At 38.9% G+C, this 18,162-nt stretch overlaps 1 protein-coding gene across 2 annotated transcripts in view; it reads left to right on the top strand.

The window, feature by feature from the left end:
* Positions 1–264: 264 nt before the first annotated feature.
* LOC138151809 (serine/threonine-protein kinase 35-like) overlaps positions 265–18,162 on the top strand; it is a 42,698-nt gene continuing 24,800 nt past the window's right edge. For both annotated transcript variants that reach the window (XM_069075380.1, XM_069075378.1), the window contains exons 1-3: positions 265–401; positions 3,187–3,802; positions 16,416–16,632. In XM_069075380.1, coding sequence (XP_068931481.1) covers positions 3,257–3,802; positions 16,416–16,632 — 763 coding nt within the window. In that variant the 5' untranslated portion in view covers positions 265–401; positions 3,187–3,256. The remainder of the gene's footprint in view (positions 402–3,186; positions 3,803–16,415; positions 16,633–18,162) is intronic.

Genomic DNA, 18,162 nt, shown 5'->3' with positions numbered 1-18,162 from the left:
CTTGTTTGTCTGAAGTCAGTGGTTAGTGGCATTTGGTGGTTCTTTTTTTTGCCTTCCCTACTCTTATTAAAATGCCAAGGAGACTAGCATGGCATAGATCAAGTGAACACAGAATTTGAAAGGGGGGTTTTGGTGCAGACAGTCCTGCAGCAATACTTGTTTTTAAAACCCGAATTTGTTCCAGCTTGTTTGACATATTAGGGAGCAATTTGAGCATAACAAGAATTTCTAGTTTGCTTATCAGTGATTTTGTCATTCAGACACAATAAGATGATAATGAACTATAGCCATCCATTTCTGGGGTTACAGCTTTCCATCTGATTTCAGATAATGCTCCTTCCATTTCACAATAACTCACAAACAGCAACCGTTTCACAAGCAAACTTCAGGTCGTTTTCAAGGTAAAGTATATATTTTCTGGTGCATTAGGAGCTGTGGGCATAGGAGTGCTCCACTTTTTCCCCCTCCCCTTGTGTCTTGACTGAGGCTGTCCTCATATCCATAGCAGTTAACTTTATAGTAGTATTTATGTATTTCTTAAACATTTAACCCATATGAAACTGTGCTGCTGTTCTTATGAGGTTCTTATCTTTTTTATGTCTTACTGATGAAGTTTTATAGTTTTGTGCTCCTAACCCCATTTTCCCCAATAAAAACCTAGTAATAGTTTTTATTGCATGATTTTGCACATTGTGGTGATTTTTAGGAATGCATAGGTCACTGTGCAGCAGAACTGATTGTACTTAGGGATTTGGGGGGTAATAATGACAATAATAGCTAGTACTTGTGTTGTGCTTTAAGGTTTGCAAAGCCCATTATAGATGTTATCTTCTTTGATCCTCACAACAACCCTGGGAGGTAGGAGCTATTATCACACCCATTTTACAGTTGAAGAAACTGAGACAGAGAGAGGTTAAGTGACTTGCCCAAGGTCAGTAAGTTGGCCAATAAACATTTATTAAGCCAGGTTAAAGAGGACTTTATAAGCCAAACAAAGGATTTTATATTTGATCTTAGAATTAACATGCGGACTTTAGTCAGTGAGTACGTATTTATTAAGCATTGCTGATGTGCCAGGCAGGCATTGTGCTAAGTGCTGGGGAATATGGAGAAAGTAAATAATATAGCTGTTGCCTTCAAGGATCTCATATTCTAATCACATTCTGACACACAAATGATCATGCATGCACAAGATAGAAGGCATTAGCAGTGCCTGGCATGAGAGCTTATCTAGTCCAACTCATAACCTAAATAGAAAATCACTGAGCACTTCTGAAAAGTTGTAATCCGATCTGCTCGAAGGCTTATAAGGTGATGCTGAACCACCCATCTCCTGAAGTAACCTATTCCATTTTTGGATAGTTCTGTTTGTCAGGCCCCAAAAGCCCCTACCAAACAGTGAACTCCAACCTGAGTATTAAAAAGTCCATGAAGCAGAGGTGAGGAGGGAGAACATGCCAAATACAGGGGACAGCTGGCACAAATAGGAGATGGAATGCCGTGTGTGAGGAAGAGCAAAAAGACCAGTGTTACTGAATAATTGAATATGTAGGAGTAAAATGTAAGGAGACTGGAAAAGAAAGCAGGGGTCAGGTTGTGAAGCACTTTGAAATTAAGTAGGAATTTTATATTTTGATCCTAGAGGTAATAGGGAGCCCCTGGGGTTTATTGAGTAAGAGAGTGACATGGTCAGACCTATCTATACTGAATGGACACACATAATGCCTATTATGCATCTAGAGGTGTCAGACTTGAAGCCTATAAAACTCTAGTGTGCACAGGAATGAAATTAAAATGTAATTGAGAAATGTTTAAAAAATAAAAATGTAATAAAACATACATAATATTAATTTGAGGTTTTCTAAGGCAGTATGTGGCCTGTGGGGATGTTTCTATTTGAGTTTGACACCACTGATCTAGGAAATGGATCTAAATTATAGAGGGATAAGTAGGGGCACTGAAACCTTTGGAGTATGGGGTCAAAGATTGAGAACTGAGACAGACACAAGTAGAAAGAGGCAGTAACATAAAGATGTGAAAAGAGACTGGCGATATTGAGATGTTGAGGAAGGCATATTATAGAAGTAGAATGTGCGTCCTCTAGGGCTATGGATCCCAAGCAATGTAGTTTTGACTTAAGATGCTTCATTCATCACAGTGCTATTATTATTAATCATTAATGTAGCTTGGTACAGATACAACCCTCTGGAATTAAATTAATAAATATGAGATAGGAAGACTTAATCTTTTTGACTCTTGGGTCTAGTATAAACTCAATAACTAGGGAATCATTTTAAAATTATATTTAACCCTTTGATTTGACATTAGTTATTAGTCTGATATTTTAATGTTTGGCACTGGTATTTTGTCATTAACTACATTTAGACATTCCTTAATGTTAGCACCTTCATAAGTGCTTCAGAAATCACAATCTATCTCCTTTGATGTGTCACACCTTCAGGAATGTATATTATGTGTATTAGAGCTGAGGAGGGAAAATTCTTATGAAATGAAATAACCTGTTTTTGTCAAAGAGTTTTTTTTTTGTACTGAGATGACTCTCCTCCTTTTTTTGTCTCTTCATTTCTCTGTGTCCCATTCTCCAAAGGAATAAACATTTCTTATGTAAATATACCCTTAGAAAGGAGTGGAAGATGAGCTTTTCTTTCTAGAGATCTACATCCCTTGTCCCAATTGCCAGACTAGTGGATGTGTGTATGACCTTTTGCTCTTGTTTGGACCCAAAAGTAGGAACCTGGCATTGTTGTTCTAGCACTAATAAGGAGGGATGTTGGTTGAGCTCCCTGATATAGGGTTTAAAAGGAGAAGCATCTGTGGCCAGTGTAAACTTGACCATATTTTAGTTTAATTCAGTGTCCTCAATTTCTTAGTAATGTTTATTTTTTAACCCTATTGTAGCTTTGTTGAATTAAGGGAAAAAGGATTTTCATCTACTTGTAGAACAGGAGACCTTTGGGAAATCTGAGCAGCTTAGATACTAAGGAGGGAATGATGGCGGCCAAGAATGGAATGGGGAAGGTTGTTACCCATACAGATCAGGGTTATGGGCCTATTAGAGAGTAAGCAAAACTGTAGAGAATGATCTGGGGTTCAGTTGTCTGCCTGGGATATTTTGCATTATCTATTCATTATACAACTTTATATGACTTTTCTTCTTTGTTACAGGGTTATTTAAAAATTAGGTGCACTTTTCAGAGATTTCTTTTGCTTCCACATCGGGGCCTAGAAGTGAACCATGACTACAGATTCCAAGTATAACATCCTGCAGGAAGTGGGCCGTGGCAGCTATGGGGTGGTGTATGAAGCAGTTGTCAATCAGACTGGAAAAAAGGTTGCAGTGAAAAGAATGCATTGTAATGGACCTGAAAATGTGGAATTGGCTCTGCAAGAGTTCTGGGCTCTTCAGAGCATTCAAAGCCAACACGAAAATGTGATCTGGTTGAAAGAGTGTATCTTGCAAAGTGGCCAGGTTTTCCAGCCAATGAGCCACCACTCCAATAAGTCAGATGATCAGTTGCTGCTAATAGAGACCTGTCTCAAAGGACGTAGATGTATGGATCCCAAGTCAACCTGTTACCTGTGGTTTGTGATGGAGTTTTGTGACAGTGGCAACATGAATGAATTCTTGCTGGCCCGAAGTCTAGATGCCCAGCTGAACAAGAGTTTCATGCAGCAGATGAGCCAGGCAGTGGCTTTCCTACATAGAAATCATATTGTGCACAGAGATCTGAAGCCAGATAACATTCTGATCTCGAATAGCTCTGGAGGGCCTGTGTTAAAGGTAAAGGATGAGAAACTCTTCATCTTCCTCTTGGCCTGATGGGTAACATTATGAAATGTCTACTTCAGTGCAACAAGTGCTTATGACCCATACACCATATTGAATGTTGAGGAAGGAACAGAAGAAATACTAAATCCAATACCTGTCCTCAAGGAATTTGCTATTTAGTTGGGGAGACAAGGCCATAAATCCAGGACACAAATAAGAATGTAAGATAGCATATACTAAAAAGAGTGATACAAACAATATAAGTATTATAGGAGTTCAGAGAAGGGGGCATCATTGAGGAATGGAGTAGTCAGAAAGGTTTTGAGGAGGAGTTGGCACAAGAAATACAAGAGTGAAGAAAGCAAAAATTGGATAGGGAGAGAGATTTAGATATAGCATTCACATGGGAATGTGTGAGTAAAATTACTAAGGGGGTGATCGCCATGGCAAGTTCAAGGGACAGTGAAGAGAATAGTGGGAGGTGAAGTTGAATAGATAAGGTAGGGCTAGATTATAGAGGACCTTGAAAGCCAGTCTGCCAGAGCCTGTCAACCTTTCAGATTTGGTGTGAAGGTGGGAGTAGAGAGATGACAGCTTTTATTTCTTATCTTGGTGTCTTTGCCCAAACTGCCTCCTCTGCTTGTAAGGTTCTCTCCTCATCTCTGCCTTTTTTATTTTATTTATTTATTTTTTAAAGCAGTCGGGGTTAAGTAACTTGCTCAAGGTTACATGGTCAGTTACTTAGTGGTGCTAAGTATCTGAGCCCAGATTTGATCCCAGGTCATCCCGACACTGGAGCCGGTGCTCTTACTCGCTGAGCCACCTGGCTGCCCCAATCTCTGCCTTTTTAAATTTCTACCTTCCTTCAAGGCTCAGGTCAAATGCCATCTGCTCTAAGAGATCTTTCCTGATCTGTCCCAAGTAGAGTCCTCCCTTCCCCTAACCATTTCCCCACCCATATTAACAAGATTCCATGTTTTTGCACCATACACAAGCATTGACCTTCCTTTTCTTTCTTTCTTTCTTTCTTTCTTTCTTTCTTTCTTTCTTTCTTTCTTTCTTTCTTTCTTTCTTTCTTTCTTTCTTTCTTTCTTTCTTTCTTTCTTCCTTCCTTCCTTCCTTCCTTCCTTCCTTCCTTTCTTTCTTTCTTTTTCTTCCTTCCTTTCTTCCTTTCTTTCTTTTTTTGCTTTTTGGAGGGGGGAATGCAGAGCAATTGGGGTTAAGTGACTTGCCCAAGGTCACATGGCTAGTAAGTGTTAAATGTCTGAGGTCATATTTGAACTCAGGTCCTCCTGACTCCAAGGCCAGTGCTCTATTCACTGTGCCACCTAGCTGCCCCCTTCCCCTTACCTTGTATTTATGTTGTATATGCTTATTTGTGTACATGTGTCCCTTGATAGAAATGAGGGCAGAGAGTGTTTCATTTTTGTCTTGTTATCTCCAGTGCCTACTGTAGTGCCAGGCACATTTAATAAATGCTTGTTGATTTATTAACCTTTTATAGTAATATTTGAGATTAAATACTCATCGGTTTGTAAGGTCACAGATTTAGAACTTGGAAGGATCTTAGAAACCATCTAATTCCACCTCTTAGTTTCACAGGTGAGGACACTGAAACCTAGAAAGTTGAAATATCTCCTTTCAAGGTTACACAGGTAGTAAGTGAATGAACCAGGATTTTGAAGCCAGAGCTTCTGTTACCAAATTCAGCATGCTTTTTCATAACTCCATGTTATTGGCCACCTTCTCAAAGAGTGCTTTTGTCCTGGCATCTGTGATGTCGCTTAATTCTAGTCCTCTTCCTACTTCTCTGACCTTCTAGGTCTCCTTTGCTAGTTCTTCCTCTTCCTGTCATACCAAAATGTGGGTATTCTTCAGGACTGTTTTTGTCCATCATTTTTTTTCTTTAGCTATACTCTTTTCCTTGGAAATGTGCATAATAATAGCATTTACTTTACAGAGTTGTGAGGATCAAATGAGATAGTATGTAAAGCACTTTGCAAACATTGAATTGCTGTATGTTAGCTATTATTATTTGAGATTTAAAAAAGAGGGAAGAATGAAAAATGATTCCAAAGTTTGAAGGGCAATTGGAGTTAAGTAACTTGCCCAAAGTTACATGGCTAGTTTTTTTGTGTGGGTGTTAAGTGTCTGAGGCCAGAACCGAACTTGGGTCCTCCTGACTCCGGGGCCACCTAGCCGCCCCACCTTAGGCCATTATAGCTAAAAAAAAGATCCCATACATGGTCATGTGGCCCCTGCTTGAAGACCTCTCATGAGGAAGGGGAAACCAACCACTTTCTGAGGAAGTCCATTCCACTTTTGGGCAACTCTAATTGTTAGGATGTTTTCCCTTATATTAAGCCTAAATTTATCAACTTTTATCTGTTTCTTTGGTTCTGCCCACTGGGGCCAAACAGAACACATATATGATGGCTCCACAAATACTTCATCAGCCATCATTTCAGCCCTGAGTCTTTTCTTCTGTAGTCTGGTTTCTTCAAAGAATCTTCATAGAACATTGATTCAGTGCCCTTTGTGGCCTTGTTTACTGTCTTCTGGACACTCTCTGGCTTATCATTATCTTTCCCTAGCTATGATGCCTAGAATTGAACATACCATTCTAGATATACGGTAACTGTTACTTTCTTATTTCTGGAAGCTAGGCCTCTTTTAATGAGGTCCAAGATCATATTACCTTTTTGGGCTGCCATATCACACTGTTGACTCATACTTAGTTTGTAGTCCAATAAACCTCCCAGATAAATTGCTATCGAATCATGTCTCCTCCATTTTATACTTGTGAAATTGATTTATTTGAGCTCAAAAGTAAGGCTTTATATTTTTGTCTACTGAATTTTATCTTATTACATTTGGCTCAGTGTTCTAGCCTGTCAAAATCTTTCTGAATCTGGACTCTCTCATCCAGTATATTAACTATCCATCCCAGCTTTCTGTCATTGGCCAATTTGATAAGAGTGCCATCTATGCTTTTGTCTAAGTCATCAATAAAAATGTGAAATAGTACAGGGCCAAGTATAGATTTCTGGGGCATTCCATTGGAAACCTTCTGCCAAGTTGACGCCAAAGAATTAATGACAACTTTTTAGATCTGGCTATTGAACCAGTATTTAATCTAGCTAGCTATAGCATCACCCATCCCACATATCTTTTATCTTTTACACAAAATAGTATGAAATACTTGATCATATGCTTCCCTAAAGTCTAGGTAAACTATATTGATGACATTTCTAGTTTAGCAATCCTGTCAAAAAGGAATGATTATAGGATCATAGATCTAGAGCCAGAAGGAACTCAGAGACCGTTCAGTACAGTCTTTCTCATTTTGCAGATGACAAAACTGAGGCCTAGAGAGCTTGTGTGACTTGCTGAAATGTCAGAGGTAGCATTTCAGCCCAAGTCTCCTGACTCCTGAGCAAGGGCTCTTTCCACTCTTCTGTGCTGCTCTTTGAATGACAGTGCCATTGCTAGTAGTAGGAGAACTAATATGGGATGGAAGATGATTAAATTCAGTTTTGAATATGTGGGTTTGAGGTGACAGTGAAATATCCATGAAGGAGGTGTGACAGTGGAATAAGTACTTGATTTAGAGACTGTGGACTTGAGTATAAATCCCAGCTTTGTTATTTAGCAGGCAATAGGTGGCGCCAGTGTGTGCAGAATGCTGGGCCTGGTACGAAGAAGAGTGGAGTTCAAAATTGGCCTCTGGCACTCGCTGTCTACTCCCAAGCAAGTCACTTAATCTCTTTCTGCCTAGGTTTCCTCAGCTATAAAATGGAAATAATAATAGCACCAACTCACTGGGTTGTTGTGAAAACTGAATGAGATAATACTGGTAAAGTGTTTAGCACATAGTAGGTGCTTAATAAATACTTCTCTCCCTTCTCCCCCGTTATTTACAACTCAGCTTGACTCTCTGACTTCTGTTTCTTCATTTATTTATAAAACCAAAAGGCTGTAATAGATGACACTTAAATTCTCTTCTAAATCCTACAGACTTATGTGGAAAGATCCAGCAAATAGTTTGACATATGGGATTGGAGCTCAAGTAAGAATTTGCACCTGGAGACAAACGTTTGTAGTCCCTGGCATAGAGGTAATAGCTGAAGTCATGAGAATAAATGAGCTCTCTAAAACAGAATGTTAAAAGAGAGATCTGGGATCTGAAGAGTATACACAGGGGACAGGTAGGGAAGGGAGGGAGAAAGGAACAAGCATTTATGTAGCATTTACTATGTGACAAACACTGTGTCAAGTGCCTTACAAATATTGTCACATTTGAGAAGATAGAGGAGTGTTCAGAGAAAGAAGAGAGCCAGAATAGTGTAATGCCAAAGAAGTCAAGGATGGTGAGAGTTTCGAGGAGAGGAGTTGGTTTATTAGGGACAAATGTCTAAGACAAGGAATATGGAAACAGAAAAGGACTTGAAATTTCTCAAGAAGGGAAGTCAGTGGTGATTGAAGGTAGCATGGTACAGTAGAAAGAGTATTAACTTGGAGGTAGAGGAACTGGGTTGAAATCCTCTAAGATTAAACTAGTTCAGAGTTGTCAAAACACATGGCCTATGGGCCACATCTGTTGCATAACCCTCCAAATAATTGTTCAAACCAGATTAAGATGTAAGTGGGAAATATTTAATACAAAATATACAATAAAAACATAGATAATATCAGATTTTAAAATCAAGTCAATATACAGCCCACAGAGATCCTTATATATAGATTAGTGGTGTCCATTTCTCTTTGAGTTTGATACCACTGGACAAAGTGACCTCTGAGAATCTTTCCACTTCAATATCTGTGATCCTAAGAAGAGAGTAGTATCAGTGGATACAATACCCACATTTCAGAAGGTTCAAGGAGAAGGGCAATGCAGAGCTAGAGGCAGCAAGTTTGGAATATTTGTTTTATGAAGTGTGGTAATATAGGAAATGGCAAATCTCTCCAGTATCTTTGCCAAGAAAATTCCAAAGACAGTATTGGTGTGCTGTGGTCCATGGGGTCATGAAGAGTTGGACATAACTGAACAACAAAATATAGGAATTGGAGAAATAACATGGTACAGGCTGGAGTTATAGGGTCAAGTTGAAGGTTCTTCATTCAAAAGAGGTGAGGCTTGAGTGTGTTAAATGGCAGAGAAGAAGGACCCCAATAGGCTAGAAGAAAGTAGATGCTTGAGTGGCAGGGCATGAGCACAGAGATCAGTTTTCCTAGGAATCAGGAAGAGTTGGGATCAAGGGATAGAGAGAGATTTTTCTGAGAGAGGAAGGAGGAACATGAAGCAGTTGGATTAGATGACCTGAGGTCCCTTCCCATAAACAACTAGGTCATTTGATCTTTTTCAGACTGCAGTAAAAAAATGAAGATGGATAGCAAAGGGAGTTGCTCTTATAATTCTGCTTCATAAATTTTTCATACCCATGCTCTTAATGGTGGTTTTCTAGTTTGTTTTATTTCTCCTAATAAATTGCAAGCTTCCTTAGATTCATAGACCATGTCTTGTACAATTATATCCCATATAATGCCTAGAACAATGTCTTTGACTTATTGAGTACTCCACTAAATATATGTAGAATGAATCAGTTTAGTATACATCAAGGCCTTACTCTGTGCAAGACACTATTTTAGACCTGGGTATACAGAGGAAAAAAAAACCCAACCTAATGATTTCCCTGCTTTCTAGAAGTTGTTGGCATTTTACCTAGGGGTTGGGTGGTAGTTGTTATATGAATGAAGCTTTTGAACATTATTAAAAGTTCTTTAGCCCTTATCAGTTTACTGTTATATGTCTTGTAGTTTACAATGCATTTCCCTCACATTAACTCTGTGAGAGAGAGTATTATTATCCTTATCAATAATTGGAAATTAAGGCCCCTAGAATTGTAGCTTGTCTCTCGTCACACAGGTCGCAAGAAGTGAAGCTGGGACTTAAACCTAGATTTTCTGGCCCCACTTCTACTACAACAGGTTGCTTTTTCTAGTCAGTTTCCCTCTTCTCCCCCCCCCCCATATGAGGAAATTGGAGACCCAGAGAGGTTGTCTAGCTCATAAGAGCTGTGTTGTGAGCATCACTTGAGTGCTGGCAGACTGGTTCTATTCTATGATCTTATTGTAGGTGTTTGTGCTGTCAATGAATATTCATCATGGCTCATCAGTGACACTGGCTTCAGAAGCAGGATGTGACATCTGTGTTGGTAATGAGTTTTGCAGTTGAGTTTCTTTATATGCCAGAATTAAGCTTGGATTGCTTTGTAGACCTTCATTTTGAGACCATCCTTTGCCAAATCTCTAAAAAACATGTTGCCCTCTTCGATTTGAGCTTTTGGTAGGCATTTAATGGATCTTAACTTCTTGACTGATCATTTGTTGGGCAATTTACTACCTTGATAGAATTTGGTGATGATGGCTAAGTTCTGTATTGTTGATGAAAACTCTTGGCTGTAATAATTCACATTTGTGTAGTACTATGTATTTACAAAGCATATCCATATAGCATCTGTACATAGAAAACATCTCATTTACTCCTCACAAAAACTAATACAAACATTTTCCTCATTTCATGAAAAGGGAGAGAGGCTCAGAAAGATTAAGTAAATTGATACAGTTTACATTTTGCAGATGAAGAAACTGAGGCAGAGTTAAGTAACTTGCCCAGGGTCACATAGCGAGTATATGTCTGAGGCCAGATTTGAACTCAGGAAGATGAGTCTTCATGATTCCAGGCCCAACACTCTATCCACTGAGCCACCTAGCTCCCATTTAAGCAGCCAGTAAGTGGTTGAATTTGGACTGGAACCAAGATTTTGTGATTCCATTTCCAATTCACTTTCTATTACACCATGTTATTTCCCTGGTACTAGTGGGATCATTTTTATCCCTGACTTGTCCACATTCACACACATACACACACAAACACATATGGTACACCATACACATTTATTGATGCATGCTTTGTGTTATCTATAAGGATAGGGTAAGAGTGCTGGGCCTGGACTCAGGAGGACTCATCTTCCTGAGTTGAAATCCAGCCTCAGACACTTACTAACTGTGTGACCCTGGGCAAGTCACTAAACCCTGTTTGTCTGTTTCCTCATCTGTAAAATGAGCTGAGGAAGGAAATGACAAACCATTCCAGTATCTTGGCCAAGAAAATGTCAAATGGGGTCACAAAGAGTTGGGCACAGCTGAAATGACTGAACAACAAGAAGAAGATGATTGGTTTAGTTTATCCTGTAACTCTTTTCAGTAGCCACAAAGATTAGCAGAATACCCCTGAAGTTTTGGTTAGGTATCAGAGTTTGGGAACAGAGGGATTTGGTACTTACTGTTTTTCCTGTGGGTCTTTCTCTTGCAAGGTTGTAACCCTCACTAATTCTCATCAGGTTTTTATCTCAAGTGATTGGATTAATGAGATTGTGCCTATGTGGTCCTTGTGTTACTTTCTTAATAATTAGTTCTCAGTGGAAGTTGTTATAGTCATGATCATTCTCAGTAGGAAGAAATCTGGGTAGAGCTCTAGAAATTAAGCTTTTGAGAGCCACATGAAGCAAGAGATTTGAAGTGGAGCCTGACTCTAATTCCTCCAGGAGAAGGTTGCAGAGACTGTGAACAATAACATAATAAAAGTTTTGTTTGGCAAGTTGGGGAAGCCTGGGTTGGGACTAGGGGCATGAGGGGGTTGGGTAGAAGGGAATGTCAATTAATTTAAAATTCTGATTAAATCAGATCAGCATACACTGGGTACCTACTATGTAAAAGGCATTCAGAATTATTTCAGAGGAGTGGAATGCCATATCCCATCAAGGGAAAGTTTGAAAGTGCTTTTGAGAGGCTTTGATCCTAAGGAAAGTTCTCCACATGCTTTTCATTCATCGTTCAAACTGGTTTTCCTAAAAGATCAATTTCATAATGCCCTCAATATTAATCCTACAGTGGTTTCTTGTTACCTGCTCATTCATTTATTCATTCATGTTTGTTCATATGTTCTTTGCATTAAGAAATCAGTTACAATCATTGAGAAGTATACTCGGCTGATTAATGGGTTCCTTCTCATGAGGTATTTTCAAGCAAAGGCTGGATGGGGGTTGTAGAAGCTGTTCTTGTTTAGGTGTAGCTTGGACTAGTCCTTCCTTCTGATTGGGAATCTGACTCAACAGACATTTAGTGTTGACTTTGTGGGTGACGATCCATCTATCTGGTCATTAGACTGAGCATTTATATGAGGATGTTTTCAGACATGCCCAGTCAATTCCTATTGGTGAAGTGCAGGATAACACAGCTTTTACTGTGTTTTTTAAGAACTGCTTAATTGGGAGATCAGTCAACATAATTATGCTTGTCTGAAAGAGTTCCAGGTCGGAAAGAATAATGCTTTTCTGAATGGGTAACTTTAGACCTACAGTTTTACTCTAAGGCTACTAGAGGTGAAAGCAACTGAGGCCAAGTTTACTGGGTAGGCCCTTCTATTTCAGGGACACTAAAATTTTCATGGGAGAAAGAGAAATTATTGCAAAGTGCTTTCCAAGTAGTATTAGTTTCTTCTGGAGCCAGAGTTCATTTTGCTTCTCCTCAGTGTATAGGAGTTTATAGATAGGTTTACATATTTTTTTTAAGTCTAAATATAATTTTAGGTCAGATAAATTTTAGGTCTGCCAGAGAGGACTGGATTTCGAATCCTAAACTTTTCCACTTGTTCCCTGTATAACATTGGGCAAGTCACTAAAACTTCTCTGGGTTTCACTTTCCTTATTTGTAAAATGAGGGGGTTAGGACCAGAAATGGCCTCTGAACTCCCTTGTAGCTCTACATCAATGACCCAGTGATATTCCTGTTTTCCTGGTAGATCTTGTATTTGATTTTCATTGACCTTCCTTGGGGACAAAAAGAGGGAGGACTATTTCCTTCCCCTGCCCTACTATATCCTGGATCTTGGTATTTCCCTACTCACTTTCTTCTAGTGACCTACTCACCCAGTCTGCCAGCTGCAGTCTAGTCCAGTTCAAAAGGAGGGAATCTCAAGTCTGTTTCCTCATCTGTAAAACAAAGATTGAGGGCGACACCATACTTTCAGTTAACCCAGGGGCATAATCTTCAGCTGTTCGTTCTTTTAAATCCCTCATAGTCAATCAAGATGCCAAGACTTGTTGATTCTGTTACCACATTTCTTGCATCTGTTCTCTTTGCTCTGCTCACATGACCACTACCATTTGTCCGAAGTTTTGAGATAGCCTTTAAATTGATGTCCCTGCCTTAGTTCTCTCTCGTCTAATATAGACTCTAGCTAGCCTATCTTTTCAAGTTTATTACTCATGCACTGTTCCTGATGCTGTGATTACTTGACAAAAAAGAAATAGACCTGGCCCTCAGGGAGCTAACATTCTATCAGGGGAATTGATAAACCCAGAGGTAAGTAAATACAAAACACATACAAAGCAAATGCAAAATTAGGAGCTAAGGAAATGACCCTATTCTCCTTCAAACATTCTACAGTTCAGCAAATTGAACTTGTTATTCCTCATACTCAGTCTTCTATCTCCTGTCTTTGTGCGTTTGCACAGGCAGCCCCCTTACCACCCTTCCTATCACGTTCTCCCTCTCTGCCTCCTAGAATCCTTAACTTCATTCCAAGTTCAGTTCAAGCACCTTCTAAACGAGGCCACAATTTCCTTAGCTCATAATTTTGTATTGACCTTGAATATGTTTTGTATTGACCTTTAGTATATTTTGTATTTAATTTGAATGTATTTTGTGTTTGCTTCAATGGTTGTGGTTTCCCCCTGATAGAATATTAGCTTCCTGAAGGCATGGCCGTTTCATTTTTGTCACTGTATCCACAACATCAGGCACAAAAATTAAGGCCATTCACTGAGAGCTTCCCTTTCCCTCTTTCTCCTTATATCTTTCAGGTGTCTTTGCCCATTATGTTTGCTTTTGCCCCTGTTTCACATAAAGAAGTTGTCTTTCTTGCCATGGCAAACCCCTCTCTATTGTGTCATGATCTGGTTCTATTCTGTCTTCTCCAAGTAGATTACCCACTCTATTATCCCTACTCTATTACTGATATTCAGTCTTTCTATCTCCTGGCTGCCTGCCTACAACCTACAAACATGCCTACTGCTCCCTCATCCTTGAAAAAAACCCTCCTTTGATCTGACCACTCCTATTAGTTATCATCCTATATCCCTCCCGTCCCTTTTTGTGGTTAAACTCCTTGAGAAATCCATCTACAATTTGTGTCTCTGCTTCTTTTCCATTCCTGCTCTTCTGAACTTCTGTAGTCTGACTTTTGACCTCATCATTCAATTGGAACTACTATTTTCAAAGTTACTAATGATTTCTTAATTGCTAAATGTAATGATTTTATATCTCTCCTCATCATTCTTGACCTCTTCAGAACCTTTGACTCTATTGATTATTCTTTTTCTGGATACTTTTTCCTGTCTTGTTTTGTTTTGTTTTTTTGTGATGTCACTCTCTCCTGGTTTTCCTCCTACCTTGATGATTCTTTCTCAGTCTTCCTTGTTGAATCTTCATCCAAGTCATGCCCACAAACTGTGGCTGGTCGGTCTCCCATAGTCTGTCCTTGGCCTTCTTATCTTTTGCTTTTATGTCAGTGGTTCTGAAATTCTTTGGTCTCAGCACCTTTTTATATTCTTAAAAATTATTGAAGAGACCCCCCCCCCAAGAGCTTTTGTTCATGTGGGTTATATCAATTGATATTTACTATGTTAGAAATTAAAATGTCTTAGTATCATTATGAAAATAATTTTGATCCCATAGATCTGCAAGAGTCCTTGGATCACACTTTAAGAACCTCTGCTATACACTAACTTGGTACTCTCCTCAGTTCCCATATATTTGATTTAATTGGATTGAAACAAATTCCCTTAATAAAAGTACTTGTTCTGTAAAACCTGGACTTCATTAAAAGGCTACACCCAAGAACCTAGAAGGCCACAAGTGGGAGGCTGTAGATTCCCCACCCCTGAATTAGAATCTCCTTAGATCCCTTTATCCATCCCCAACCTTTTTCTTAACCTCCAGTTTTGTGTCATCAACTACTTTTTGGACATCTAGAATTAGATATCTCCAAAACAGAACTTGTTTCAGTCTCTACTCTTTTCTCCAACTGTCCTGTTACTATGAAGGACATCATTGTCTTCCTAGTCACCCAGGCTTTCAACCTAGGTATCATCTTCACTGTTTCTTTCACACTCTCTTCATCTCCTCACTTCACTATCCAATCTGTTGCCAAGACTTGTCATTTCCCCCTTCACACCATCTTTCCTATACATTCTCTTGTCTCTCACATAGCCACTACCCTTATTCAGGGCCTCATCTATTATGGTACCCTCTTAATTCGTCTCCTTATGCTGTCTCTCCCCATTGCATTTCATCCTCCACTCAGCAGCCAAAATGATCTTCCTAAAACACAGGTCTGACCATATCATCCTCCCACTTAATAAGCTCCAGTGGTTCTCTGTTACCTTCAGGATCAAATACTCTTTTTGGCTATTAAAACCCTTCATACCTTTCCAGTCTAAGGACACTTTACTCTTTTCTACATTCTTTATATTCTAGTGACACTTGACCTTTTAAACTGTTCTTTGTATCTACAAGTCTATCCTTGATAGGAAAAAAAGGTTCTTTTATTGGTTGTATTCTTGAGGGAACTTTGGGGTTTTAGCACCACATCAATCAAATGGGATATTATGGTGGTTTGACTGAGAATGATGAGCCTTAAGGCCCCTTTCTAACCTGCTCCTCATTAGCACTGAGCAGTCTATAGTACTTTTGCTGTTCAAAAGCAAGTTTAAAAGATATTTTCAGGAACAGAAACATTTTTCCTATAACTTCAAGAAATAGGTGATAAATTTATGCTGTTGATAAATTTCTAGCTGTGGGCAGATAGGTGGTGCAGTGGATAGAGTGCCAGACCTTAAGTCACGAAAATGACTCTGCCTGAGTTCCATTGTAGCCTCAGACACTTAAGAGGTGGATGCGCCTAGACAAGGCACTTAACCATGTTTGCCTCAGTTTCCTTATCTGTAAAATGAACTAGAGAAGGGAGTGGCAAAGCACTCTAGTATCTTTGTCAAGAAAACCCCCTTGGGGGTCCCAGATTGTTGGACACAATCAGAAAAAAAAAGACTAAGAACAAATTTCTACATTGGAAACATTTTTACATTTAATTATGAATTACAGCATCCACTTTGTCCTAGGGCTATGTAATGAAGGGAGAAGGCAGTTTTAATCAAGGGTACAATTTTAATCAAAGGGAGAAGGGGGGTGGTGGTATTGAGACAGCAGAATTCCCAAGTATATCATAAAAGGAGAGTCCACTTTGCTCACATTTCCCCTTTTCTTAAGAATCTAGGCCAATTATGAAAAAGGGGGCATAATGGATAGAGAAGAATTCTTCATGAAGATCTGTCTGGTAAAGTATCATGGTCAGTTACATAATTCCCAATTAATTTGCTGGAAATCCAGGTCCAAGTCATTAAGGTCTTCACTATTCACTTGGTAGCCAAGAGGATCTATCTCAGTGGAATTGGACATTTTTATACTTGATTCAATTAACTACTCTCACCCTTTGTTTTTTTAGGTAACAGATTTTGGCCTGAGTAAAGTATGCCAAGGGAGAGTGAATATCAATCAGCACCGGTTTTCTTCTGCCTGTGGTTCGGATTTTTATATGGCTCCTGAAGTGTGGGAAGGCAGCTACACAGCCAAAGCAGACATATTTGCCCTTGGGATAATTTTCTGGGCCATGATTGAGAGGATTACTTTTAGGGAGGCAGATTCTGAGAAGGAGTTGCTTGGTGAGTTGCCTTTTAGACATGACTCTGATACTGTTCTTTTAACATAGCCTAAAATTGCATTAGCTTTTTTGGACTGCCATATGTCATTGCTGACTCCTATCGATTTTGCAATCCACTAAAATCCTTCCTGAGGAAACCTCTCCTGACAGTTTCACTCTATGGTGACGGCTTTCCCTTTGAAATACACAGTACTTATCGCTATCTTTGCCATTCACTTGACACTCAAAATGGACAATTTTAGGCACTTTATCTTTTTATGGGGCAGTTAGGTGGTGCAGTAGATAGATCTCCAGGCCTGGAGTCAGTAAGACTCATCTTCCTGAGGTCAAATCTGACCTCAAACACTTACTAGCAGTGTGACCCTGGGCAAGTCACTTAACCCTGTTTACCTCAGTTCTTCATCTGTAAAATGATCTGGAAAAGGAAATGGCAAACCATCCCATTATCTTTGCCAAGAATACCCCAAATGGGGTCATGAAGAGTAGGACATGACTGAACAACAACATGAACAACATATACATATATTTTTATCTCAGCAAGTAGATTGTAAACTCAGTGAGTGTAGGGATTGTCCTGTCCTATGTTGTACTAATCTGAATTTAATAATTTATCTTCATTCTATCTGTCTTGTATAAAACCGAAGAGTAATCTATTATTTTTTTGACTCTTTTATTTTTCTTTTCAAAGAGATACTATTTGAGGAATACAATGGAGAACCTATGGTCACCTCCATGTCTTGATGAGCTAACAAAGTGAGACTTTAATTGGGGATGATAGCTGATACTTATAATCAGCCAAATAAAAAAGACTGTTTGAACTTAACACTATTTTAAAAATAAATAAAATGTTCACTAATTACATTTTTAAAGGAGAAAATGAGAACATCTCAGGGAAAAAACCCAAGAAGAAGGTGCTGAAGATAAAACCTAAGTGTTTTAATTTAAGTTTATCTTTGGTTCAAGAATCAGAGTAATGGAATTTGAACTATTTACTTGAAAAAAGTATTATTATAAACTTAATAACATTCAACAAAAACAATCAAATAAACATATAAAATTCTACATAAATCCATTAGCAGTTAACAGAGTAGAACCAATTTAATAACAAATGACTAAGGGGCAAATAAATACTTTTGTTCTATGTCCCCTTCCAGGTTTTTCAGAGCTATTAACTTTGCCTTTTGCTTTTGAAATCACTAAATTTGAGAAGATGGGTGTGGGGAGCATTTAACTCAATTTTGGCTTCAGAAGGAGGTCCAGATCAGTCTTAACAAAGAAGCTTGTGTTATAACTAGCCCTCATGCATGTTGACTTATTTTAAGAAACATATGATTTAACATATGTTAATTAAGTAACTATTGTATACCCAGCACTGTACTAGGAGCTGGAGGAGCTGTGAAGAAGAAACACAATCCCTGCCTTCAATCAGTTTACAGTCTAGCTTTAAAGTAGTTTGGCTGAACAGGCCACTATTGTCTTGTCTCTCAAATGGAGGGAGGTACTACTCCAGTTGTTTCAGCGAGCTGGTGAA

Source organism: Petaurus breviceps, unplaced genomic scaffold, assembly GCF_028583685.1.
Source record: "Petaurus breviceps papuanus isolate PSGF00001 unplaced genomic scaffold, PetGlider_PUasm1.0 90919, whole genome shotgun sequence".
In the NCBI taxonomy this organism is placed as follows: Eukaryota; Metazoa; Chordata; class Mammalia; order Diprotodontia; family Petauridae; genus Petaurus; species Petaurus breviceps.
Note: the sequence above shows the minus strand (reverse complement) of the source record. Positions and strands in the feature narration are given on the sequence as shown.